This window comes from Malaclemys terrapin, chromosome 3 (assembly GCF_027887155.1).
Source record: "Malaclemys terrapin pileata isolate rMalTer1 chromosome 3, rMalTer1.hap1, whole genome shotgun sequence".
Classification (NCBI taxonomy): Eukaryota; Metazoa; Chordata; order Testudines; family Emydidae; genus Malaclemys; species Malaclemys terrapin.
In genome coordinates this window covers 193,541,869-193,567,929 of record NC_071507.1, presented here as the reverse complement: position 1 = coordinate 193,567,929, position 26,061 = coordinate 193,541,869, and the positions used below count along the sequence as shown (strand labels likewise).

At 41.8% G+C, this 26,061-nt stretch overlaps 1 protein-coding gene across 3 annotated transcripts in view; it reads left to right on the top strand.

Annotated features, from left to right (window-relative positions):
- RUNX2 (RUNX family transcription factor 2) overlaps positions 1-26,061 on the top strand; it is a 192,361-nt gene that overhangs the window by 97,245 nt on the left and 69,055 nt on the right. For all 3 annotated transcript variants that reach the window (XM_054021898.1, XM_054021897.1, XM_054021896.1), the window contains exon 5: positions 2,877-2,981. In XM_054021898.1, coding sequence (XP_053877873.1) covers positions 2,877-2,981 — 105 coding nt within the window. The remainder of the gene's footprint in view (positions 1-2,876; positions 2,982-26,061) is intronic.

Below are 26,061 nucleotides of genomic sequence, written 5' to 3'. Positions count from 1 at the left end.
ATATTATCCAATAGAAGAGATTACCTGCAACTTCACCCTTTTGTTTATTTATTTTCTATCCCATGGCAACACAAACACTTTTTTGGATGGGGGAAATACAAGTATCCTAACACTGGGTCCTAAATGTGTATGCAGAAGTCCCATTAGTCTCAATGGGAGTTGCTTATGCGAGGGTGTAGGGCAGTAACTTATCCTTAGGGCCTGATCCTGATCAATGGAATGACTCCCATCTTCAATGGGTTTTGGATCAGGCCCTTCATTTTTTTGTGTCTTGATATTTTGAATTAATCACATTAGCATCTGGATGAAAAAAATATGCAACACCTCCACAGGTCGCCAAGTCTGCTTCCAAGCTAATTTCTCTTGTTAGCTTTAGGCTCCAACATATGTCAGTCTTGCCCATTACTATGTCAGTTGCACTCACATGTGTTAATGACAAAGAATGCACAGTTTGGGGACACATTCAAGCAAGAGTGCCAAATAATTTCTTACCCTGTGAGGCTCATTAAAGAGTACTATAATTATTCATTAGCTACCAGAAGTAAATCGTTTACATTTTTAAGGGCACAGAGAAAGCTATTAAAAAAAGGTACATAGAAAGATTTTGCAGCTGATGAAAGATATACAGAAAATCAATTAAATCTAACTGTGGAAAGCGTAAGTGTTCACACAAATACATAATCCTATGAAATGTACTTTGGGCCCAATCCTATAATGTCTAGAGCACCTCTTGAAAAGGTGCCGAGTGCCTTCAATCCCCTTAGGCTTCACTGGAAGTAGAAGATGCTCAGCACCTTGAGGATTGGGCCCTTGTCCTACAAAAAGCAGTGAATTGGTTAGCTGAGACTTCCTGAATGCTGATACATTATTGCATCTGTGTAGCTAAGAATATCAAGTAGGGAAAAGAAAACTCTCCCCCTTTCAAATTAGACGTGCTCAACTGCTCGTAGTTAGGCTTTGGCAGGATGATAATTTAGACATGCACACAGGCCTTGGCAGAAGGCAAAATATAGCCCTTTATGTGAAGTGTGTATTTTTTGGCCATTGTGCAGAGATATTTTTGGGATAGAAAATCTTGCAGCACTTGTCTAGCTGCAGAATGAATTTTCAAACTGTCACAAGCAGGGTGCTTTATCGTGTTGTTTTTTTAATCTAGACAGGCTTTTATGGCCATTTGACATATTAATAAAACCATAATATGGTAGGACCAAATTCTGTCTGTAGATGCACTTGGAAGCTCCCATAGATGTCTGCTGTAGCCACCCCTGTACAAATGGGTGAAATGTCACTGGTGAATTTTTGTGTAAGCAATAGGTTAAATTCCTACTATTCTTCTATAGTTACTCTTCTCTGCAATGTCAGTTTTGAGAGACCTGCAGAAGGGTCTCTCTCTACCTTTTTCTCGAGTAGCGAGGATGAGGGCAGCCAACTACTTCCACATGCTCTCGTTGCTGCCTGCTACCAGAATTTAACCTTTTTGGTTTTCCATCCCCCCTGCCAGAGCCTGGAACTCACAGACTTCACTCTCACTTGTGTCTGTTGGAGAAATGGGCGCAACTGGAGCACAGTTCCACCTGGAAAGTTATTTTACTCTACATGACAGTTCTATTCTCTTGAAACATTCTCTGTCGCTTGCCCTTAGAAAAATATGGCCAAGATCGTCTGAAGTCATTTGCTTGATAGTAAATGATGTGTGTCTCAGGCAGGTTTTGAAAGTGTATGACTTGGCTTGAAAAGAAAGATCAATTACTAGATTTGACAGCCAAAGACCTGTTCTGTGTTAGCGTTTGAACTGATTGCATTAAGTTTTGTGCTCTTACATATTGTTTAAGATTTGTGTTTTGATTGACTGCCTTCAGAGTTCAACGAGAGGGGGAAAAAAGTCACTGGCTAAAAAAAAAAAAGGGGGGGGGGGTTAAGATTCTGGTAAAATAGCAGCTTAAATGAGCAATAAGGCCTGAGATTGCTGACTGTTTTATTGAGTCACTGTTGTACGCCCACCTTTTCCTGTCTTGAAAGAGTTTGCAGTTTTGACTATCTGACGTGACTAACCGTTGCATATCTGACTGATTACAACTGTCAGTGAGTCTGCAGAACAGAGGCCAGTGTCTTGGGAGAATGTATGCTGAGATCCAGTCGTTTGGTTTATTTATTTAGTTCTTCATTGTGCCAAAGGCTGCAGGTCATCGTGTACAATGTCTATATGAAATGTAACACTGAAAAGTTAAAATGCAGATTTGTGATAGAAAATATTTTATACATACAAAAACAATTTCTCACAGTCAGTGGATAGATATTTAAAGATTTAATAGGTGGAGTATATGTAAGGAAAAACGTCTGCTCCAATAACGAAGATAGCATCATATCATGCTAGGCAGATTAAGGATGGACACACTACATGTTAAATGGCATCCATGAGGAATATATATTTTTCCTCATATTATTGTAGTGAAGTCAAACAAATAAAATGACAAAACAATGTGACGTAAATAACATTAGGAACAAATTCTGCTCTCTGTCACCCCACAGTAAAATGTAAATAACTCTATTTAGCTGAGTTGTTTTGGATTTACAGTGAGGTAAATGAGAGCAGAATTTGGCTTATCCCCAGTAGTGAATTACTCTTGTTCTATCACTGTGTCACAATCTAATATTAAATAAGAAATCTTAAATTGTCAACACTTGGATGGTATTACTGATGTTAGAGTATAACTGAAGGGGAAGAAAACTCGTATGATTAGTTTGTGTTTTTAATTTTCATGATTGTGGAAATGACTGGGAAGAATTGTAAATGCCTTTTATTCTTTACTGCCCATGCATATGGCTGTTTTCATGTTACAGTCATTCCTCATTTGTTGTTTTTGTTCTCTCTGTAGGGAAGAGTTTTACCTTAACAATAACTGTCCTTACGAACCCCCCACAAGTCGCTACATACCACAGAGCTATAAAGGTTACAGTGGATGGACCAAGAGAGCCAAGGAGTAAGTACTGTGTTCTGTCTTTATGCTCTAATATCTGCTGATGGGAGTCTGTAAACGTAAAATGTTAATTTTGTTTAATAGAGTCTTATAGATGGAATGCATTTCTTTGTGAAACATAGATCCCCAGTCAGCAAAATACTTAAGCACTTGCTTAACTCTAAAGTATGTGAGCAGTTCCATTGAACTCAGTGGGACTACTCATATGGTTGAAATTAAGCATGTGCTTAAATTCTTCTGAATTAGGGCAATAGTGAGCCTTATTTCATGTACACTAAGGCCCCTTTACACCACTCTGGCAGGATAAGGGAACTTTGGAAACAGTGGGCCTGATTCTTGTTTACGCTAAGGGCCCTTTATACTGCCAGAATGGTGTAAAGGGGCCTTGGGATAAATGAGAATCAGGCCCACTGTTTCCATGTATCATTTGATTTTGGGACCGTAGACCCAATCCAGCAAGGTGCTGAGTGCCCTCAAATTCCATTAACTTTAAACTGAGGAGACTCAGAAGTTAGCAGACGCTCAGTGCCATGCAGGATCAGTCCCAATTGATGGGGGGGAAATGCTTCTTTGCTCAGGATTTCTTTTGCCATCATACACTTAATGCGTCTGGCCCAATGACCGCTGGTTAATCATGTCACACCTGAGATTGGATTTTCCTAGCACAACGTCCGTTTTCAACTGTGTACTTACCACAGATCCTGGGAACGAAGGAGTGAAATAAGTAACCATAAAAGCCCTAGCATGTTGACAGTGCTGTCTTTGTGTATTTCCCAAGCACAGAGAATGTGTTTAATTAAAAAAACAGACTTTCACTCACCTCTTATAACATGCACACGCCTTAATTATCAAAAATCTATTTGAAATAATTGCTGGCTTTCTTGTTATGACAGTTGTGTTTGGTCATGTTCCAGTAATTGTTATAGATAGCTCCTACTAATAGATACAGTCAGACCTGGTTAATCCATCTTGGTTTATCTGGCTGGCTGGCAGATTTAACTGGTAATCAATCTTGCATCGTGCAGGTATCACTGAGGAGCCAGTCCTAGATTTTTTCTTAATCTAGCTAAAAGCAGTGTTTCCAAATTGATTGGGATTAACCAGGCCTAGTTGTATTTAAAGTATGTGTAGAGATTAAGGATTATTTGATGAATAGCCACATTAAAAATATCTCCTAAAGGAAGCATCTCAATTAATTGTTTTGTCTTTGATCAGCAAATTCAGACTTGACCTTTCAGGGTTTATAGGGAGTTTTACTTAAAATACTGCAAAGGTACAGGTAGGTAGAGTTGTACCCAAGTGAAGTGGCTCCCAGGCCAATACAGCTGAATTTGCAGCTCCTTCCCCTAAGATTGGGAGAAGCAGTTTAAAATGTCTTCTGCCTTACATAAGACCTGCCCTGTCTGCATAATTTCCCCCTGATCAGTAAGTGAGAACAGTCAAGCAACTCTGCTCTTATGGATGCATTTCATTCCATAGATGCCTCTGGTGCTGCCTGCTCTTGTTGGAGGTTTTCTGCTTTCAGGTTACTATCGCAGAGAGTGTTTTGTCTTGTTTTACTCTCTTTTGGTAATTCTTCTGTTCTTGCTAAAGATGCTGTGTTCACCTGTGACTGCTGGCCCTGTCTAACCTGCTTGGAGACTTCTGGCTAAATGTGTCCCTGGTGTAATGCCAAAGGAGTTAGTTACATTAGGAATTAATTTGGCTAATCCATTTAGGGGCTGCTTCCATGTGTTGATGCATCCATGAAATTGGATATCTCCAAGCAGAAGAGACAGTGTGGGCTTGGGGGTGGAGAGCGAAGAGTGTATAGAGAGTAGCATCTGAATAGACAGGGATGGCACAGACTGTGGGAGGAATAATCTAATTAGACTGGGACTGCACCATCACAATAAGCAATTAAAAAAACCTCAGGCTATGTTCATATATCTTAGAAATCCTATTAAGACCAACTTGAATTTTTTACTCTAGTCTCTTTGGGACAGATCTCCAGATGTGATATGCATCTACTATTCTTAAGTGTGGATGCTCGATAACTCTGAAAATCAGTTCCTGTAGTTTTGATGGAGTCCACTTGTATGTAGTTTTCAGTCAGTCAGATGTGGCCAAGAAGGGCCAATTCAAGTTTAGAATGTTGTTTGGCTGGTTTATGATGCTCATCTTCAGAGTTGGTTGGTTTGTGCAAGCTCTGTTGTTTTGGACTGATGTACAAGATATGGGATCATAATAGCAAGAGACTGACTAGTTGTTTTGAATGGGAGTCATTGATGTGAATTTTAAGGGAGAGAGCGGCTCTGGAAAATGGACTCTTCTGTAGAAGCTTCACTGAAGTGCTTTTCTTCTGAGAATCCCTGCATTAATTTCTGCTCTTTAGTAATTGCATTAATCAGTGTAATAAATTTTGGCACCTGCCTTGCATGAGGAAAGCTAGGTGGTTGGGGGCAATAATGACTTCTATTCAACAAGTGGCTCCAATAGCAGATGTATTTTTCTTAATGAGTTATGTATCAGCAAACAGTGCCCCTCTTTGCCAGGACCTGCATTTCACTCAAATGTCTGAAGCATGTTATCCTATTTTTCCTCTCTCTGGCGGCTAAACCAAGGCTGTCACATCACAAACAACTTCTTTTCTTAATATACACATCTGGCGTTGGCAGTTGGACCAACTTCATAAGAGCACATGATCATCATTCATTACAAGATTAAAAAGTACCCCATGGCATCATTGATGTTTTTTAACTTTGATCTTTTGCAGTTGTGATTCATCTCAGTTATAAAACTTCCCTTTAAAGGAACACAACTGATGACTTATTAGAACCTTCATCCTAAGTAGCGTAAACATAAAATTATGCACATCTTTACAGAATGTCATTTACTTGGGTTGCCAGCTTATCATCTTAAGACATGACTTCATGCTTTAGATCCTGAATTTGTAAGGCGTGTTTATAGGCAAGGCACTTTGACCTTCTGTTGGCAAGCTGATTCGAGAGAACAAACACTGTATGTTTTCCAGTAGTAGTAGCAGCAGCAACAATACCATGACAGATATTGCAATCATTTAGAGCCCGACCTGAGGAGGTGCTGAACACTCATGGCACCTGGTGACTTCAGTTTGGAAGCTCAGCAGTTTGGAAAGTCAAGCTCTTAATATTAGCTCTGTTTAGTTGTATTCAACATCTGCTTGTAGAAGCTTGCTGCTCTCACCTCGCTCTGTTTCGTTATTATTTTAAAATATTTCAAGACGATGGCGTCAGGTTGCCTTATTAGACTGAGTCTAGAAAGTGAACTGGTAAAAGCTGCCCATTTTTACATGGGGGAAAGGTGAACCTCTTCCTGTGTCTCTTTGTAGGAAAGAGGTGTTTTTTGACTAGTTAACTCAGTCAGTGTTAGTCAGAATGCAGTTCAGGGAGTTCTACACTGCTGCTCAGTCTTTGTGTTGGATTAGGACAGAGCATGGCATGCAAGGTAATAGAATCTGGAGAGTGGATGGGGTAGGGATCTTGGGGACAAACTTGTGCCTTCTCAAATACCTGACATATCCTGTTATGTACACCCCGTCTTTAATGTACCGGCCTTATAAAATGTAGTCTCCAAACTAATAGACTACATTTTGTAATCCACTCAAATGAAAGTGAAATTTTGAGCTTTCAGCCAGGGACGGGGTTAGACTTGCTGGGGCCCAGGGCAGAAACTAAGGAGCAGGCCCCGACTCCGTCTCTCTTACCTGCTCACACATTGGATTTCTGCAACCTTTCTGAAGCTGAAGCCTGAACCCTGCCATGGGAGGCTGAAGCCAAAGCCTGAGCCTGCCACGTGGGGTCCCCTGTGGCGTCAAGCCCTGGGCAATTACCCTGTTTGCTACCCCCTAACGTCACCCCTGCTTTCAGCATATATTAATTGATAGGGAAAAAAAAAGCTCTGCTTTCATTAGACTTACTTGCAGAATATTATCTGCAGCCAAAGCCTGTGAGGTACACACGTGATGAAAGGTATGAGCAAACATTGTCTTTTTGTCTGTGTGCTCTACAAAAGACAAGCAAAAGGAGCTGGTCAGTCTGGGTATTAACTGTTTGGCCGACTGGCTTATAAAATGCAGAGCAGTGATTGAGATTTTTGAGATTCTTAGACTTAGAACCATAACAGCTTTTAGGAAGTCCTCTCTCCTTTCTTCCAAGGGGTGGGGGTGGAGGGGTAAGTCTGGGGTTGGTGGAATGTGCTTTAGAGTAGAACAGCTTTAAATCTCTTTCGGTTTTTTTATTTTTTTTTATTTTTGACTGACTGTCAGGAGCTGGGCTGGTGGCCAAGCAGGAAATGACACATCGAGAGGCATTTGTGTTGTGCAACATTTTGTGGAACTGATGCAAGGCTACATTGCCTGTTTACGCATTCCTTCACTAACAGACTGCATGGCAGTAATTTTATTCAGCGATACATGGCATGCTACGGCAAGGAGCTGGATCCTTCACATCTCTTTATGCAGAATTATCACAGCAGTTAAAACATGCAGTGTGTCCCCTATTTAGAATATTCCCTGGCTTGCTTTCAAAGACTGCTACAGCAACCCCTTCTTAACCCAATATGTACTGATTTGAATATGTTTTTCCACTGTGGTAAGTTTGCGTAGTGCCAGGAGATGTGTAGTTTTCAGAACAAGAGCACATTTTACATACGCACAGATTCCACTTTATACTTGTATTTTATATTAAACATTGTTTAAAAAATGTTTTAAGCTATATGTATTCCGGAAGCTGAACACAGGTTAAATATGAATGTGGTAATATGTTGGCGTAGTCAGGAAATTTTCATTCTAAATGAACACTGAGGTCCTTGAGATATTATAAAAAGGGTGCTGGATTCTCATCCAAGTGGAGGTTAGAAAAACGGGGCCTGATTCTGATCTCTTTCACTCTGTTGACATCAGTTAGGTTGCTCTGGATTTCTACCACTGTAAACGAGAACAAAATAAGGACCAGCAGGGGCATGGTTTGAAAGTTGCTGTTACTGCCATTGATAGGTCTTCACCTCTGTGTTACAAGCAGTTCCATTCTATAAGATGTGAGCTGGAATGTGATTATATGGCCTTAGGAATGTTCAGCGCTGCTGTGCTATGCTGTTCAAGTTCGTACACCACGACTATCTGCCATGTAACATAATCCACTTAGGGTCTGATCCTGAAAGTGCAAAGCACCCACACCACTCATTAATTGCTCTGGGATTTGCAGGTGCTCAGAACCTCTCCTGGTCAGGGCCAGGGTTTCTTACGCCAGGAGTTCTCAACCTTTTTCTTTCTGAGCCCCTCCCCCCCACACACATACTATAAAAACTCCATGGTCCACCTGTTCCACAACAACTGCTTTCTACATATAAAAGCCAGGGCTGGCATTAAGGGGTAGCAAGCAGGGCAATTGCCCAGGGCCCCATGCCACAGGGCACCCCACGAAGCTAAGTTGCTCAAGCTTCTGCTTCAGCCCCAGGTGGTGGGCTCAAGGCCCTGGGCTTCAGCCCTGCACAGCAGGGCATAGGCTTTCTGCTCTGGGCCCCAGCAAGTCTAACACTGGTTCTGCTTGGCGGACCCCCTGAAACCTACTCACGGCCCCTGAGGGGGCCCCGGACTCCTGGTTGAGAGCCACTGTCTTAAGCAACATGGCCTCAATCTTCTACTCTCTGAAGGGGATGGCAAAACTCCCACTGACTTCAGTGGACTGCAAGGCCAGACCCTGTTTCGCTAAGATACATTTATGATGTAAATTGGAGGACATGTTTCCCTCAGCACACACTGCATCTGGTTTACCTTCTGCAACCATGCACTTCCCATGAAACCTAATATAACTGATGGACCGAAGAACAGTTCTCCATTCCCCAATTAATATGTATTTTTCCCATTTGGTTTCAGAGGCCTTGGGAAGACTCTTAGTTAAGTTTAAATACCTTGTTCTAAAGTACATATCGAGGTATGGCATTATAATAGACATTGAAGGGTTAGCTTTGTTTCTGATATGGGTTTGTAACTCATAACAAGCGAAGCTGCTTGCAACCGTCATGAAACATTCACCACAACTCCTTTAAGTCACCATTTGAGTTCATTGTGTGTATTTTCATTGTATTGTCATGTTTCTAGTGCTGATGAAAGGTTCTGGACTGACAGGCCTGAAGACTTAAGCCCCCTATTTATCCACAGAACAAGTATAGCAGAAGCAGCAGCTGCACAAACTTGACCAGCGTTACCCACGTGCTTGCCTCTATCCCTGAAGATATTTTTACGGATTAAAGGGTAGCTCAGTTTTCATGACCATTCAGTTCCTATCCTTACTATTGGGGCTGCTAGTGAAGATGTTCATTATTGACAGCTGTCATTAATGAGATGGAAACTAGTATACCAGGAACTGGACTGGGACCACCAACTTCATTTCATGGAGGTCACCAACCAGTTTTCAGCTGATCATACTTTTGATCCTGGGCCGGATAAGCTGAGGAAAAAAGACTGAGCCATGCAGTTCACCATTAACCTCAATTTTGTACAGTGCAGTTGTTTTGAAATCTGCATGATCCATATGGTTTTCATCAACCTGCTCTTCAGGAGCACACCGCTGCCCAGAGATGTCTGGGAGGGGTGTTGGCTGACCATGTACTTAACTACAGAGGGAAAATCCTGCAGAAGACTATATAAAAAAAACCAAATGGATAAGTCTGAACAGAAAACTGCTCCCTAAAACATAAGCAATAGAGCGAGAGAGAGACCTGGCTGGAATGTTTCAATTGAAAACAAACTATTTTCATGGTTCTGTATAGATAATGCTGCTTAAAACACCATCTCATTTGGTGTATAAGATGATACCACAGTATCCTCCAATGTTGCAATTATTTTATTTGTATTACAAAAGCCCTTTCAGGCCCCAGCTGAAATCAGGGCCCCATTGTGCTCGATGCTGTACACAGTCCTAGTAGGAGGTGGTCCAGCCCCAAACAGATTACAACATACATTGAATAGATAGGAGGGAGAAAGGAATACAACTAAATAATTCTAGGCAATAGCAGAAGTGAGGGCATTCTATATCTTCACATGGTGCAACGTGAGGTGGGAGGACAGCAAGAAAGCAACTGTGATCTGCAAAAGACAGTCCTGACAGTTAAAAACAATTCCTAGTAGTTTTGTTATACCGGTCTTGCAGCGGGATCCTACCAAAAGGCATTAAAATAATATATATCTTACCTTTATATAGTTTATTTCCTTTTCAACCATTCTAAATTTCTTTACAAGCTTTAGATATGGAAATCACTTTGTTCCCCACTGAAATGCAGTCATCCCAGAAGTGGAACATGGGAGCTGTTTAATAGTACGCAACCATAAGATAAAGAAACTTAGTCGAGGAAGTGAAGAAGAATATATCTCATTGAAAATTCGTATGTGTCTGGCGGTCTTAGTAATGATCCCATATTGGAATTTGCCCAGAACACCAGAACAAAACCCCCTAAGCCTATGAAAAGTGCTGGAATCTCTAATGAGTACAAATATTCAGCTCCTCTGCTCTATGCCTCATCTAACATAGGCCATCTCAAGCAGTACAGTGCCTCCACTACTATCATAGACTTAGATAAATCACAAATACCACTTCTTGCAGGTCTATCATCCAAGTCGAGATCAAAACCTGAGGTGGCCTAGCTGCAGGCCTGGTGTTTCCCAATGTTCTCCACCTCACTAAAACATTGTAGAAATATATAAGCAGCCGAAAGATGATAATACACTGTGTGATTGTTATAGACAATATGGCTTGAAGAACAAGTGGAGAGGGGAGGGTTCAGTACTGTGCCAATGTCCCCACTTTCTTTTCCAACCATAATATAAAAATGAGAGCATTTCTGTTTTCCATCCCAACTCAGCTGCTTATGTGCAAGTGAGACCCCAAACACGTATGGTGAGTGGGATTTTCCCTTTTGTTAGTAGTGTGGATATTCATCCAAGGAAGGAAGACCGAAATCTAGCAATAAAAAAGGCTCACATGCCTTTTGCTTAAAAAAAAAAAAAAAGCTGGTTGTGCCTACAGCTGCTGCAAGATCAGAAAAGAGTATCATTCTTCATTGTATTGATGCCAGCTGCATATTGTAGGCTTGCTTTAGGGTCTACCGCTAGCACCGAGTTTTTGGAAATGCTTGCCAGGTTTGTGTTGCTGTCCTGTATCAGCATATTTTACCTCTTTTTTCCTTAGTCAAACTTTTATACTACCCACTTACCTTGCCTCTGGCATGTAACTTGTTTCACAGCACCATGTACACCCTTCTCACTGAATATCACCAACTCAAGTGGTTTTGCTGCCTCCAGGCCCCCTGTCACACAGTGCCGGATTCTGCCAACTTTACTCTCATTGAGTCGCCTTACTTTTCGCATCGCCCCGTTCATTTCATTGGGACTCTTCAGTATGAATAAAGCTGTCAGAATCACAACCACAATAAACCGGTACTAATTAGCTTGCTACATTTTTTTAAATCTTGGTGCCCTATCCAACTCCTTGTATCCCCAATGTAGTGGAAATGATCCTGAATACCATCACCAATGAGAGTTCAGAGGCTAGTAACATTGTCTTTCTGAGCTAGACAGGACAATAACCATCTAAATAAAACAGTATAGTAGGATTTAAGAAAGGGCTGGATAAATCTCATAGTGACATTTGTAACTTAAGGTGCTAAAATACAGGGATAACCCAGACCCATGTGGCCGGGTCAGGAAGAAATTATTTCTCTATGAACAACATTGTATAGCCAGCGGAGGTTTCCTGGGAAGCACCATGCATAGGACAGGCCATTGCCAGAGGCAGTGTGAAGTGTACAATACGAAACTTGAGGGGCAAACTGTCTGCTTCAATATGGTATAATTTATGGCCTAAATTTTCAAAGGCAGGCTGATTTTTTTGAAAGTGCAGACTCTCTAAAATCAAGCCCCTTCAGTAAATTTTAAATTGGGCAAAAAGAAAAAAAAACGTACTCAAAATAGTCTCTCTTGAAAATTCAGATCTATATTTTTAAGTGACACAAAAGTAACTAAAAAACAGAGTGCTAGAGATAAAATACACCCCCTCTCTTGCTAGGATATACAATTAATGAGCTGCGTAGAGGGAAAGGGAAGTGCTTCTCATGGCAAAGACTGTATCTACTTTTGTGTTTGTGCAGCACCCAGCAATAGTGAGGACCAGATTTTGATAGGAGCTTGGAGGCAATAGCGTCTTACAAATAAATAAGAAGTTTAGATAAATGAAAAAGTATATTTTAGGCATTTGAAATCCAAAAGTTTATCATTGCTTCAGTGTTGAAATTCCTAGGATATCAAGCAAACCCTCCCTTATCAATTAAAATAATTTTCATTCCTTGGTGTAAAAGTTGACTATATGGAATGTACTTTCTGCTTTCACACTCATTGCTTTAGACAGACTCTCATATGTCTGCTCTGTGGGTTATGTTCAGGAGACTGCTTGCTTTTATACTTTCGTGTGTGTGTGTGTTTTCAAACACTTGTTCGTAAAACCAGCATCATAATGAAATTGGCACCTTTGCATGTGAATGTGTTGAACTCACAGGAGGGCTGAAAGACAGACCCATGAACGTAAAGTTACGCTGTGTTTCAACTCCTGAGCTTGGCGATCAAAACGAGAGTCATTTTAAAAGACAAGGATAACATTTTCAAAAGCACCACAATGAAAATAAGATTTAGGCTCCTAAGTCACTTATTGAAAACGTTACCCTTAATATGGCTATGCACTGAGGTTTTTCGTCGCACCAGATTAAAATATAATTTCTTCCAAATAGCTCACACTCATTAAATCATGTGTTCCACCATTCCATGAGTACTTGGTTGAAACAGTTAGTCTCTCCTTTTGGAAGGTTGGGACATCTAAGAGACAGATATTGCTGAGTAAGTGGACAGATTTCTTAGCTTTAATGTACACTTTAAATATATATTACACACAAAAAGCTATGTTAAAAGAACATCATTCAGGTTGCAAAGTCAAGCACTGAAAAGTGAGGAAATGTCAGAATTAAGGTTGCCTGAGCAGCTTCAGTGTTGCCCGCTTGTGCATATGCTTTATGATACAGTCTTTAATTACATGATCACATACTATTTTTGCCATAGGACCCCTCCCTCATTAAGTACACAGAATGACTGATGCTCACTTAATGAGCAGCTATTCAATATTTTGTTTTATCTTCCTAGAACAAAGTGTGGCCCCTGCCTTATTTACTGCATACTATTTAAACCCTACTCTGGAGACAGAATTATTTCTTCCCCTCTGGGCTTTCTCTGGCACTCATCACTATAACAATCTGAGTGCTTCACAAATATTAATAAATTAATTTTCACAAAACCCTTCTGAGATGAGGGGATATTATTATTCTCATTTTACAGTTGGGGAACTGAGGCACTGAGACGACGGTCAAAAACATCCATAATTTTGGGTGCCCAATTTGAGATGTCCAGGACCTGATTTTTGAGAGTACTTAACATTATATAGCACTTTATTTGTTCAAAGCACAGCTGCCATTGACTTCAGCTGCAGCTGTGATTGCACAGCACTTCTGCAAATCAGAGTCCAGGGTCTCAAGTTACGTACACAGAAAATGAGGAACAGTTAGTGGCCACCTGTGAAAAGTTTGGTTTAAGCAGCTTGACTAACATCCCACAGAAACTTTGTGCCAGAAGTAGAAGTGGAATCGAATTATCCAGTCAATGTTCAACTGCCTTAACAATGAAACCTCGTCCTGCAATCCCTTGCCACATTCACTGTACACCTCCCAGCTTCTGCAGCAAATGAAGCAGAGGTCTTACAGACAATAGTCTCCTTTACTGTACAACCTTGATTCGACACAATCTCCAAAGCAGATCCATCCTGTGCGTTGAATGAGGCAAAGGTCCGTTAGAAAAATAGTGTGTTGATCATGTCACTAAAGTTTGTATCATAATGCATAGCACATACAGGGCAAATTTAAGTTGCAAAGGCAATCTTAATTATGATATTTCCGAATTTTTGAGTTCTTGACTTTGCTACTTTAATATTATTTTAACATAGTTTGTGTTTGTCTGCAATTGCCTAGGTTTTTAAAAAAGGCAAACTGAAAAAAAAAAATAGAAATTCCATCATGTGGCATCATATTTACATCCATATAGACCAGGGATTGTCAACCTTTGGCATGCGGCCCATCAGGGAAATCCGCTGGCGGGCCGAGATGGTTTGTTTACCGGCAGCGGATTTCCCTGACGGGCTGCGTGCCAAAGGTTGCCGATCCCTGATATAGGTCATCAGCAGGGTTGGCGCCTTTAGCTCCATCACATCAGATCAAGTGATCTGGGCCCAGCAGCGGAGTGGGTGGGGTGTTAGAGGAGTGTCATTGAGAGCACAGAAGAGACAGTCATCTTGCTCTCAGTTCAGGTCTCTGGAATTCGAACCAGCCCAGCCCGCAGCAGCCCAGAGCAGGAATTGCAGGGAGAGTTCTTCTCAGCCCAGATGATGCTCAGTGAGGATGGAATCTTCAGATATTTTAGCTGCTAAAATCTAAGGATTCTCCATTGAGCATGTGCAAACGGCAATTTTTCAGAGGCTTGTAACTTGGCCAAATTTGTGTGGATTTACATGGGGACAGCAAAAGCAACATATCTGATACTAAGGTCACCACCTGCCAAATTTCAAATCCCTGCTCCAGAGCATGGGGATGCTAGAGCTGTTCAACAAAATCACCAGGATTTTTAACATGGGCAAAACAACATTTTTCTCCTTGCCTTGTTCTCAGAAATGGCTGAACCATTTTGGCTGAAATTAAAGTAAACTAATACATAAATAATGCAGCCTGAGGCAGACACCCAGCATGGAAAATCTGAGCCCAAATGGTTGTGGTTTGGCAAAGTTATAAGCAACTAAAAACAAGGTTTTCTAATGCAAAGTGTCTGGCACCCTTAATGATAGTCAGGGCTACCACTGCTGCTGGTAATATATTTTACTTACCTTGTCATCGATTTGCATTTAAAATACTCCATTGACCTCAGTGGGAATTCTGCATAGGAAATGGTTTCAGGAGCAGGTTTGCTCCCTGGATAGTCTGTGGGATTTCTGCCATTGACTTTATTGGGGACAGAATCAGGCTTCTGCTTCGTAAGGGAATGGTAATGCTGAGAAACCCCTTCTCCCTGTGCACCCACACAGGAGGGTAGCTGTACAATAGGGTGGGCAAAGGACATGGCTGCAACCTTCATGAGAGATGAAACAAGGGCCACTGCACCCCGCAGGGCCTCTGCAGGCATTACAATTTAGACAGGTATAATGCCTCCAGGCACCACCATTTAGCAGGACTCCACCCTCCCTCCCTCAGCCTCTTCAGAGGTATAATTTGGAGTGCGTGTGCTTCAGTTGCATTGGCACAACCCACACAGACATTGCAGGCCATAATATATGCAGGGCGCGAGCCAAGAAAGATTTGTGCAACAGACCATAACAGTTCCAAAGCTTCCATTATGCGGAGTGTGGGGTCAGTCATTCACACTCCTAGCAGACCTGGATACATGGTTCACTGCTGTGGCTCTGAAAGGGCCAGTGTGCACAGTGGTGTCAGTTTTTGTGCGCTTCTGAACAGGGATTTAAAAAAAATGCTTAGGTTTAGAAACAACAAACACAGACACTGAAGAAGAAATCTGTGCCGAGTAACATTCAGCATTGGGTATGAACTGACAGATGTGGGGCAGCTCAGTCTGAGATGACACTGAGCCAGCATCCTGGATCCAAAGAGCCCACCCCAAACTCTGGGGTGAACAAACTCTGGATTCAAGTTTGGTGACCTAGGGACCCACAGTTCTCTCCCTGCTTCAGTGGGGGCAGTAATTCACTGCTGGCCTAAGCCAAGCAGCAAATTATTACCCCTTCTACAGCTCAGCACTGATGGCTGGTGGCCAGGCTCCATCTATTCCCTGCCCACCTGCTTGGGGTGGAGGGGTGTAAACTTGCACACGGCACCCATTACCTAGCCATGCATGCTCAGACCCCTGTTCCAGGTAGACCATATACACATGCGTTTTTGTGTGTGTGTGATGGGTCCCCTTACATTAGTTAGAGGGAGAGATGAGGAATCCTCCACAGGAGTTGGCTTAAACCAGTTCATGGTGAAACATTGCAGAGTGCAAACTTATAAATCACAAAAATACTGGTCATTTTCTACTTTTAACAAACCATTTGAAAGGGAGAACCAGGTTAGAGCTGGTCCAAAGGCACCTATGGAGACGGTTTTATTCTCCTCACCCCTACAATTTTAAAAGAAGCCCTTCCCCATTCCTCTTCTTTCCCCTCATTGTGTTACTATTCTGGGGAGCCAGGGAGTTTGAGAGGTTAAAAAAGTGTTGTCAAGAGAGTGATTATAATAGGGATTAATGTAGCTGGGAGCCAAGGTTCAGTAACCTCTCTGTGCCTCTGAGCTAGTGTTATGTCAGACACAGTAGCTTTACCAAGAGAGTTTAGAGTATGTATTTTTATTGTCTTTCATTGCCAAAAAACGGCTGACCCAGAGAAGCCTCACTGTATAAGCAGTGGAAGGCAATGTATTCTGAAATAATTTCTATTCTCTCTAATTTGTAACTCACTGGTACTATTTATTTTACGTTTACATTTTAAAATTCAGTCTTGCATCTGAAGAAGTGAGGTTCTGACCCACGAAAGCTTATGCTCCCAGTACTTCTGTTAGTCTCAAAGGTGCCACAGGACCCTCTGTTGCTTTTTACAGATTCAGACTAACACGGCTACCCCTCTGATACTTGATTTTAAAATTAGTTCATTGTGTCCTGAACCATTATCTCAAAATTCAAATTGAAAAACTTCCAAACTAGAGGATTTATTAAAAAAAATGGAAAACACTTGCAAAATTTAAGCTCATTGTACATAATAATTTAAAATTATTAGAGGGCTTCATATTTTTATAAGTACTTGAATGTAGGGAGTGATTAGATTTTAGCGTACATATGCAGTATGGAATAATTTTACAGCTACTGTTTTTCTTTTTAAATGGGATACTGTCAAGTGAAATTTGGTCCAAAATTTAGGTTTTGATAAAAGACGAGCTTTGACATAAAAACCCATCAGGTCAAAATAAGATAATTTTTCCTCTATAAATTTAATTAAAAGAAAAGCCAGACCCTTCAAGTGTAGCCCAGCAAATGTTTGAGATTTCCCATATGGACTGAAAAAGAGTTTTATATTGGAACTCAGCACAGTTTTTTGGAGTGTGTTTCTGAGACTGCTCCTGTTTTGGAATTCTACTCATGCCTTGTTTGAATGACATTTTTTCCCTTTATGTAGCAAAAAGCAAAGTTAGCACCATTGGAACATTATAGCAGAGCTGTCTGGCTAAGTGTTTCTTCTTAAAGGGAACAAAACACTTCAGGTTTTGTTGCTGTTGTTTAGCTGTTGTTTTTTAACTTATTTACATTTCAGGAATTTAAGTTGAAGGGAGTCTTGCCCCAAAGTCCACGGCACTACTCTGGGACTTTAATGTGGGTCTCTCAAGTCTGTACTCTGCCACAGGCTTCCTGTATGACCTTGGACAAGTCATTTATAGTGAGATTTTCAAAAGCACCTAAGCAGGTTAGCTGCCTAAGTGCAGAGTTGTGCCTTGGGTAGGACGAATCGGGGTGACTGCCCAGGCCCCGTGCTTTTGGGGGCCCGGGGAGCCCGTGCAATTGGCCAACGCGGTCAGTCCGGAAGAGACAAATCCATCACTTCCACCCAGGATCCCCCCGCTGCGGGCCCTGTGCTTTGGGGGGGCCCTGCGGGCCAGTGCGATTGGCCGGTGCAGTCGATCCCGGAAGAGATGAATCCGTCACTTCCAGCCCAGGCCCCGCACCCTGCTAGGGAGGGCCCTGCCTAAGTGCTTCTGTAAATCCCACTGTTAGTATCTCTGTACCTCAGTTCCCCACCTGTAAGATGGGGATAATAGCACTTCCCCACCTCTCAGGGGTGTTGTGAGGGAAACTACACTGAAGATTGTGAGGTACTCAGATACTACAGTAATTATCTACTATAGCCTTATAAGTAGTGAAGACTGACAATGGTGGAAGTTAAAATGCCTGGAGAAGTTAAAATGGGTGGAGCACTAAGGCAGCCTTGGTGTTTAAAGAATACGAGAGACCAGCACCCTCCTTCATCCTTCAAGAAGGAAGAAATGAGCTCCTTTTTTCTTGCCCCTCAGTTCTGAGTTCCCACAGAAGAGAGAGGCCACAGCTGGGTCCTACTGCCAGTTTTTACAGTCATGTTATTTGCTTAGGGCCCAAATCGCAAGGCGGGGGTGTGGGGGGGAGAGTAGGGGCAGAGCACCCTCAACTCTCACTGAAGTCTGGAGAGGAGATACAGGCAACTTGCAGGAGGTGAACATCTTGTCAGATTGGGCCTTACTTAGCAAACAGGCAACAAGGACTCTATTAACTTCAGTCCAACTTTCAAGAAAACTGAAAGCTGCCAAGTCTGTTAAGCCACATTTAAAATATAGATTGCGCTATCTATTGTGGGCAGCAGTGGGAAAGGTTGCTTTAAAAAATGGCAAAATAGACAAAAGGATTGGGGGAAGCGGAATTAACATATACGGCTTGATTTTCTTCCCACACCAATTTTATACTAGTGTACCTCCTCTGAGTTCAGAGGAGTTACTCCTGATATACTGTGAGAGCGGGAGCAGAATCAGGCACATATATTTATGCATTTGAAATTGATTCTGAATTGTCTAACATTTGGGGTGGGGGCTGGGGAGGGAGGAGAAATGGCCTCATCGGCCACCTTTGGTTCAGAAAGCTTTTAGTGTGAGGAGAAAAAGCTGTATAATCAGCTCATTTGTAAGTCAGCACATCGTTTGAATCTGCAACAAAGCAAGAAAGCAAGACGCGTGTCTTGCCTGTGTGTGAGAGAAAAAGCAAGGGCATCCTTAAACAAACATTCACAACCCTCCATTTTAGCTGGAATAGGAAAACCAGCTTGACAAGAATAAGGCTATGTAGCCAAGTGACTTTCAGTGGAGGTTGGTGGGATTTTAAACAAATCTCCTTATGCAAGCATGAAAACAAGCTATTTAGCGCTCATTAATGTCTCGGGTTAAACTGTTGAATAATTTGTCATGGTTAGGCTCTTTTGGTTTCAATGGTGTTTTTCTAGTGACTAATGAAATGACAACTACACATAGTCCTTGGTATGCCACTGTTCACAATAGGGTTTAAAACTGTGTATTTGTTATTGATGTCATTAAAGTGATGGATTTGAGCTTGGTTTCTGAGGCAGACGACGGGGTGGTTAAGACTAATTTCTAGCAATGGTTTTGGAGGTTGAAACCAAAGTGTGTATAAAAGGAAATGTTTCTCCTTTTAAGCAAATAGTTTGAACCCAGATGAATGAAATTTAAGCAAGTGGGCATCAACTGCAAGTTAATTTTGTCTGGAAATCATCACCAATTAAAATATTTTTATGCACTCGAGTATAGTATTGTCTTTCGGTGCTTATGTATGAAAGGAACAAAACTGCTTGTTTAACCCGAGACTTGAGACGACTGGCTAGAATGTATGACTGAAGTCATAACCATCTGGAACTTCATTAAGGATATGGTCCTTGGCAAGTATAGCTTTTCAGAGGCGAGACAGCTTCTGTATCTGAACTGAAGGAGAGGAAAGCCAGAGCAAGTCCCTTTTACCAATCAGGATTTACAATTCATTTGAAAAAACAACAACACTCTAACCAAAAATTAAAAATCTATGTTTTCCAACAGGTATAGCAATGAAATGGAAAGCTATGGGCCCCGTGAGGAAGCATTTATATTGCAGGCCCAATCCTATACTCTTTACACATGCAAAACTTCCACTGAAGTCAGTGCAAGATTTAGAGGTGCAAGGAATTCCGGATCAAGCCTAAAGTCCATAAACTTTAGTACATAATAAAAATGTGGCCCTAGGAGTTCCTTTAACTGGCCTCCTTTTTGTGCTCTTGCAGAGTAGGTTCCTAGACAGACAGTTACCTAGTTTGTGCACACACCTTTTGAACCTGAAAATAAAGGAAGGCCTTCAAAAAATGCTCTCCCCAAGGGTTGGAAGAATCAACAAAAGCAAAGAAATGCAGAATTAAGAGGATACTCTCCATGTCAAAGTGATTTTATAGCTTTTTTGGATTCTCCAGACTTTTTAGCATTAAAATAAAATTAAGAATTAATATGTGAATGAGGTAGGGGGATCTTTCCCTTGTGAGTTTTTTGTTTTCCATTAGGAGAGGATTTATTTGTTGTTTTTATGTTGCAAAGAAAGTTGAGATGTTGACAGTGTCAACAGTAATGTCCTTACCTGCTACCAACCACACCTTCATTTCTTCAATGAAAAGAACTTTAAAAATCTAGCTTTTATCTGCCTTTGTTTAGTTTTTGCATTTTGCTCCCATTAGATAACAGAACTCAGCCCATCACATGGTTGGTTTTTTAGTCATTCTCATGTTCTGATTCTTGTACGGTAGCACGATTCTGTTATTTGGGCTCAAAACATTGCAGGCAAATGTTTAAATCTTCAAACACAAACAAAGCGGTTTGCATTTTAACTTACAGAAATCATTAAAACATTGGTATGTATGTGTGGCTTTCACCCCTGTGCAGAGAACCAGCACAAGACCTATGCACTATTTAAATTCCACATGGGCTACATGCCTGCACTGGGAAGTAAGAACTCTCTTTACATGGCCTACTTGGAATTTGAGTCCAGGCACACAGGAGTAAGTGGGCAGGAAACGGGTGGAACTATCACTAGGTCTCTGCCAAGGGGAAAGGGGAAAAGTGTGATCAGTACTACTCCTCAGGAGGAGGAGGGAATTTTGGCTCCTTGGTTCCTTCACTGCAATACTTTTATAGTGGCATCAATGGTCTGTGTCCTTGTGAGAGTCTAGCTCAAAGTGGTTTTCTGTGGATCTTCCATAATATTGTTGGATTCTTTTGTGTATCTGGGGAGTCCTCATTCTGCAGACTGACACAGTGAATTCTAGTAGGGCCATATCGGTATGTCCATAAGGAAGCCCGTCCATCATTTCCTTTGGGATTCATGCAAGGAGGGGACTTTCCAGGTGTAAAATCACCCCCTGCCTACAGGGAAGGGGATAGGAAAGAGAGGAAGGTGGACAGCCCCTTCCTAAACACTGTCCCCCTGGTTCACAGAGCCAGTGGAGAGCAAGGGTCCACAATGGGAGGTAGGCGGCTGGGTTTGGGGAAAAGCAGGCTGTGAGGAAGGTGCCATGTGTGCATTGACCCTACACAAACCCAACGGGCGCTAAGGAAATGTCACTGCGGTAAGTTGTGTGCACCACCCAGCACTGTGAAATTGGCTTTAAAGGGGGTAGTGTCAGTCGGAGGAGCAGTCTAACAGGAGCCACTGCAGTTCCCACTGGAGAGGCAGAAGGTCTCAGGAGGGAGAGGGCTTCTAGCACAAGTGCTTTTGACCTGCAGATCTCTGTGGAACTAGGGAGGTCTATGGGTTCTCAGCACCAATCCCACCCCCAGTCCATTCCAGGGGGTATAAACCCTCCCAATCAAGTTAATATTCAGGAGGATACAATATGGCCTGGAGAGCCTTATTGTGGCATTTTACTTGGTTACCTTGCACACTGACCATCCTTTCAAAGCTCTTGATGAAGCATAGTTAGTGTAAAAGGAGCAGTAACCAGGCTTCAAAGTTAAATGTCTGGGTGAGAGGGTTTTTTTTTTTTTTTTTATTGGAACAGTAAGAAAGCACCAAAAAAGCCAGTTCCCATTAATGATTGAACGCCTGGGAAAGATTTTTTTTTTAAAAGAAGCTTTTAAAAATTTATAGCAGTGTAAAGAGTCTGTTAAACAAAGAAGGGTTCAGCCTGAGTGAGCTTTTTACAGCTGAATTATAAAGCTCCGAAAATGAGACTGATAATGGAAATGATGACAGAATGTTAGCCAGATCAGCGCAAGCAGCTCTCCTGCAATAAGACCTGGTTGGTTAGTCCCCCGCCGCTCCCCAAAATGAAAAACAAAAACAAAACAAAAACCTGAAAAGTTTGATACTCAGAACAGGGGGAAAACCAAACAACCGACCCTTTTTCCACGTGGAATTCTGCAGCCTGACGTTAGTGACAAACAGAGATGGTTTTGCCAGTATATCTACTTGGGTTCCATTAATTTGTCCGCTGTAAGTCAGTAGGAATTACTAGTGGGTCGTGAAATGTTTGTGCTTTGACATGTTCACGAGGATAGGATGCCGAACTAGAGGTTAAAGCAGCATCTTGAAACAAGAGGTTTCATGATTATCTTGCTAAGGTATTGATATGGCTCCCATCACTGCAGTATCTGAGCACCTCACAATCTCCCAACACCCCTGTGAGCTGGGGAACGGTGGTACAGAGGGTTTGTCTATATAGCCCGCAGCGTCTGAGCTCCAGTCCAAGCCTGAGATTCCAAGTGCTGCCTACATAGCTATTTTCACAGTGCTAGCACAAGGCCCAGTCTGTTGACACAGGCTGGGAAGATTGCTGCAGCAGGGCATATAGATCTACCCAGAGAGGCTATGTGACTTGCCTACAGTAACACAGAAAAGCTATGGCCAAGCAGGAATTTGAAGCCAGGACTCCCAAGTCCCAGGCTAGCCCCTATCCACTGGACTATCCTTCCTCACTACTTTCTTCTGCTCACTATAATTACTTCAAAATTATCAGTTTTTAGTAATCTATAATTAATCATTTACTTCTCTGTTTCTTCACATTGTCCCTCAAATATCTTTGGAAAGCCTGTGCCATATGCTCACATATCATAATTTCTGGGTCTTGTCAACCTGTTCTTACTTCCCAAACTGTTTCTTACAGTTCAGGGCATTCTGCACCAAGTGGGCTGCTTGATGAACTCTTTTGCATATGCATACCCAGAATGCCTTTCCAGTTCACACTAGTGCAGGTGTCAGAGCTTGGGTAACAAAGTGCAAGGTTGAATGTGGTTTTGGAATCATTGTATCCTCTTCTGTTGGTTCTAAGTTAATTGCAACCAGGCCATCTCAGCCTGGAGATACGACAGAGTCACACCTCCATTGCTAAATGGAAGCAGTACATGGATGGCTAACTTTCTAATGCTGAGCAGCCACAGAGAGGGCCGGGGGGCAACATGAATAGGTTAAGCAAGTGACTGGAAACAAGGGGCTTTCCTAGTGTTTTAATCTTGTTATAGTCTCAACTACACCCCAGAAGATGTCATGTAAAACCTTGCTCCCTTAATATACCCATCTGTAAAATGGGGACAGTACTTACTTATGCACTTTACAGGAGTGTGGGGCAGATTATACGTATTAATCTATTCATAAAGTGTTATTTAAGTTTTAATTATTATAGGTGGAATCATAGAAAGTGAGTGAACAGAGGGAGGAACAGAGGGATGACAAAAATGAGTGTTCAGGGAATGATGGGAATCAGGAAGGGGAGCAAGGGGTGGGATAATAGAAAATGGTGTGAATTGGAAAATGGAAAGGAAATTCTTTTTATAGACAGGGGAGAGATAAGAAGGGGAAAACCAGAAGAATTGATAAGGATAGGAGAAATCAAACATGGAAGAAGGGGGAGAAAAACAAACATTCACACACCTAACTTGCTTGTTTGTGCTGTTTGATTTTATTTCTTTCCCTGGTGGCTGTCTTACTGAAAGCCGTAAGGGTCAATATTTTTGAGCAATTATATTAATATTACCGTCTACTTCAGATTCAATAGTTAAATATATGGAGGAACAGAGACTACATAGCCTACAGTTGGTTAGAATGCACACAGTGACCAATGCAGAAGGGACGAGAGGCATGTCTAGCAACCCAATAGCTTTCAGCTTATTTGGTGAAGTGACCCTTAGAAAGCTTTTTTCAGTGTTAGCAGCTATGTGTGGATCCCAGCAGAAAGCAACTGGGCTCCATCTCTGGAGAAGTGGAGGTTAATGGCACCCCAAAAGCATTGTCACATGAGTTTGTAAAGTTTGATGATTCCCATTAATCATTTAGTTAACGGTCTTCTTCCCAAGCATGACATTGAAGAGTAAGGTCAATCATGCGCATAGTAGTATGATCGTGGTGAACATAAGTCAGAGTTGACCAGGTCTGGAAAAATTGTTTTATAGGCTCGCTTCAAAGTGCTAAGGCCCACCCTGACGGGGTTTCCCCATAGTCAGTATGCTGAACCAATGCCGCAGGGGAGAGCTACGGAGCTGCTGCTTTGCCAGAAGTGTTTTCTTTCAGGGGTGATGTAAAACTGAGGCCCATACTATTTATGGCCAAAGGTTGCCTATCATTTTTCACAAGGATAGTATGTTGGCCCCAGAGTGCTGGCAAATTGCAACGTAGGCACACCCAACCTGTCCACCTCCATTTCCCCTGCAGTTTCAGATAGCTACTGCATTCTTCATAACATCTTGTCCTAAATTCCTGGGTGCATCGGCCTCAAAGCCCCTGTCATTCACTTAGTGGGTAAAACAAGTGCTATTCATCATTTGTGAAGCACTTCTGGATGAGAGGCAGTAGGGAGACATAAATTCTCTCCATGTGCTGCCCATCCTCCATGATTCATTTCAACCAACAGAAATTACAGAATGCAAATAAAATGAGGATCATATTGTAACCAATGGTATGCATTATGCAAATGAATGGAGGAGGAGGGAAAGGTTGAAGGCACCTACTTCAGGGGTCAAAATGCCACCAACCCAATAACAGCTTGCTCATAGGGCAACAGCACAGGAAGGAGAAAGGAATGATACAATTTACGAGTTCCTCTTGGGTACCAACAAGTTTTTAATTTGCACCACGTTTCATTTCCTTCAAAATAAACTTGTGTTAGCAATGCTTATAAATAGCATGCATTTAAAAAGTGCCACACATCTAGCATGACTTTAGTTTCACTGCTATACGTCTCGCAAATAAGAGCCAGTTAGACTAGGAAATGTTTACAGAGATGCGTAGGAAATCAGGCACATAAACTTTGGTTGTAGTAACAAGAGTTACATATTCAGTCTGTCACCTAAAGCACAGTCTGTTCTGGGGGAGTGTCTCGGAAAATGGTGTTGGGAGGTTCCATCCGTATTGTGTCACAGTGATTTTCTCCTTTTACAAGTAAAAAAAAATGTATATTTTTTAATAATTACCAATCAGGAAAACTCAGCCTGGAATCTGAAAGCTGGGTTCTTTGCTCCTCATGCAGTCACCTGTAATAAAGACTGTTCAGACAAACTTCTGCCCACAGTTACACCCATGAAACCCAGTTATCTCCAGTGAGTTTGCACACAACTGGGGACAAAGTTTGGACCTGTGTAGCAGCTGCACTGCTTCTGCCATCTGAACAGGACTAAGAATTAGTGGAAGTTGATTGTTTTCACTGCAGTTAGCACACAGGACTGTGTATACATGCAGGAAGGGAGCAGATCTATTGAGCAAGAAGGTGCCATTTTGACAATGTGTTGTCAGCTTATAACTGCTCTGATTTTTTGTCTTGCATTTCAATCGCTTAATAAAAAGATGCTACAGTTGCCACTTTGGCCTTTCAGTTCAACAGTCAAGAAGTTAAATCAATTTATAGAGCGAATCAGTGTTCATATGCAATTTCCTTGTCTCCCCCACCTCCCCCTTCTTATTCAAAACCTCAAAACCACTATGGGTAATTTCCCCAAGATCCACTTTAGACATTTGTGGCATTCAGCGTCAAAAGTAACTGCAAGCTGGCCAAATCCAGATATTCTTACCCTTTGGAGCATTTTCTTCCTGTTTCAGGGAATAGAGTAAGACAAGCCACTGCCCTCTTCCCCACAAAGCGAAATACTAACTGGAAATAGAAAGATTGGCACTGGTCCTGATTCCATTGAAATAAATGGGAGCTTTGCCAGTGACTTGAGAAGGTAACAAAGTAGTCATGCATGTTTGTATTGGTAACATCCCCTTAACCTACACCATCATCTCACTACACCTCACTTCTTAGGAAACTTACTCACGGGCACCAGAATGAGAGATCTTTATCAGACAGGCGAAATACATACATGCTCCTTACCACAGCTATCACCACTAGAAGTGTTGGTTCAACATGTA